General features: G+C 32.5%; 1 protein-coding gene across 1 annotated transcript in view; it reads left to right on the top strand.

Moving 5' to 3' along the window:
• LOC119575872 (insulin-like growth factor-binding protein complex acid labile subunit) overlaps positions 1-2,500 on the top strand; it is a 39,377-nt gene that overhangs the window by 33,371 nt on the left and 3,506 nt on the right. Inside the window, 1 exon segment of the mRNA XM_037923410.1 lies at positions 1,610-1,794. Coding sequence (XP_037779338.1) covers positions 1,610-1,794 — 185 coding nt within the window.

The following is a 2,500-nucleotide window of genomic DNA, read 5'->3' as shown; positions in this document are numbered from 1 at the left end:
TGTCATCAGTATCATTACTCTTATTATTATTGTTGTTATTATTATTATTATTATTATTATTATTAATATAATCATCGTCATATTGATATTATCATCATCACCATCATTATCAGTATCATTAATGGTGTTACTGTTGCCGTTATCTTTGTCATTGTGCTTTTGTTTATTATTGTCATTATCATTATCATAGTTTTTGTTTCCATTATTAGTATAAGTATTATTATTTTCGCTTTTTCTATTCTTCCTAGATTAATGTTATCAATATCACTATCATCAGAATTGCTATAACTTCTTCTATATTCATTTACTGATATTCTACTTTTCGTTCTATTCATACTATTATCATTATAACGATTTTATCATTAATTATACTATTATCATGATTGGTAACATTGTAAGCATTATCGTTATCAGTAATAGTATCGTAGGCATGACTATTATCATTATTATCATTGTCATTAATATCATTATTATCATTATTATCATGATCATGATCATCATTATCATTGTCATTATTATTATTATCCTTATCATTATCATCATCCTCATCATCAATCATTATCATTATAATTTTCATTTTCATCATCATCATTAACATCATCATCATCAACATCATCATCATCCTTATCATCAATCATTATTATTATCAACATCATTATCGTCATCATCATTGTTATAATCATTATTGTTATTATAATCATTATGAGCATCATAATTTTTATTATCATTATTATCACAACTAATATTATCATTCTCATTCTCATTATTATTACTATTATTATTATTATTATTACTATTATTATCCTCATCATTATTATCATCATCATTAACATTATCAATATTATTGTTATCATTATCATCACAATCATAATCATGATTATCACGATCATGATCATGATTATAGTCATCATCATCAATGTTATCATTATTGTTTTTATTATTATTATTCTCATAATTGCTTTTATTGTCATTATCATCATTGATATTAAATCATCACTATTATCAACATTATCATATTATCATTATCCGTATATTTCATCCCATAAGATGTATCATTTTACCTTTAAAATCATAAAAAAGAGAAAAAAAAATCACCAGCAGGTACCTTTTATACAGGATAGTAAATGCAGAAATCTCATCTATTTTGATTTCCTTTTCTTAATGGCTAATGAATTCAATAACATGGTAATGTCATTACTGTAAAAGTTTTGGTCCCTGCTTGCTATGTTCAACTGAAAGGATAACCTCTTGTTTCTATTTTTCGTTAAGACTTTGTATATAATCGACGACAGATCCAAAGGTGATAAGCAATAATACATTTCCACAGCATAGATATGGTGTGGAAATGTATTATTGCGGGACTCGACATTTTTGGGTCACGGCTTTCACAATGAACATTATGTATGCGATAACATTACCAGTTCCTTTCTAATTATCATCACCATGAAAAACAATTTTATTACGATATGTACATCATTTCACATTAGCAAACCGCCCATTATCATTTTCATTCATTCAAAATGAAAGAAAGAAAAACATGTATATCGGTCTATCTCACCAAAATTTCCAATCAGTTTTCCCGTCTTTTTTTCTCTCCTTCTCCCGCCAGACAACCAGCTGGAGTGTTCGTGTGACTTGATGTGGCTTCGTTCGTGGCTGCGCGACTTCGCCAAGCGGGAAACCTACAAGTCGTTCGCGAAACACAACTGCATTGCGGCCAGTATGCGAACGGTGGATATTACGAACCTTAAGATAGAAGAACTAGGATGCCCTGAGTACATCGCGAAGACTGTGGTAAGGAAGAGGGGTTGACGGAGAGGAAGAATGGTGAAAAAGGGAGGGGGAGAAGGAGAGGGAGAGTGAGAGTGGTAGATAATGGGAGTCGAAGGGGGAGAGGGAGAGTGCTAAAGAAGAGTGGTGGAGAAAGGGAAGAGGAGAGGGAGAGTGCTAAGGAAGAGTGGTGGAGAAAGGGAAGAGGAGAGGGAGGGTGGTAGAGAAAGGGAGGGGGAGAGTGAGGGAGTGGGAGAAGGAAGGGAGGGGGAAAAGAATAGTGAAAGAGAAAGGGAGAGGTAGAGAGAGAAAGGGGAAGAGAGAATGGTAGAGAAAAGAGAGAGAGAGAGAGAGAGAGAGAAAGAGAGAGAGAGAGAGAGAGAGAGAGAGAGAGAGAGAGAGAGAGAGAGAAAGTCAAAGTCAAAACACTTTATTCCATGAAATTACAATGGTTATTCTTTACATAAATACACTTATATTTACATTTGTGTATTTAAGAGGTGTTCTTTTAATTTCGTTTTAAAATTACAGAAGCTGTTAATGTCTCTTATATTATCTGGTATCATGTTCCATATCTTAGGTCCACTTATTTCCATTTGTTGTGTATAGGTATTCGATCTCTTAACAAAAAGGGATTTTACTAGACGTGTCTGGACACCTGATGTGTTCCCTACAGTTTGCAAGGACATTAACCATTTTGGATAATTTCCAGGAATGAGTTTGTAAATGA

The sequence above is a fragment of the Penaeus monodon genome, chromosome 8 (genome assembly GCF_015228065.2).
Source record: "Penaeus monodon isolate SGIC_2016 chromosome 8, NSTDA_Pmon_1, whole genome shotgun sequence".
Taxonomy (NCBI): Eukaryota; Metazoa; Arthropoda; class Malacostraca; order Decapoda; family Penaeidae; genus Penaeus; species Penaeus monodon.
This window is presented reverse-complemented; position numbering and strand designations above follow the sequence as displayed.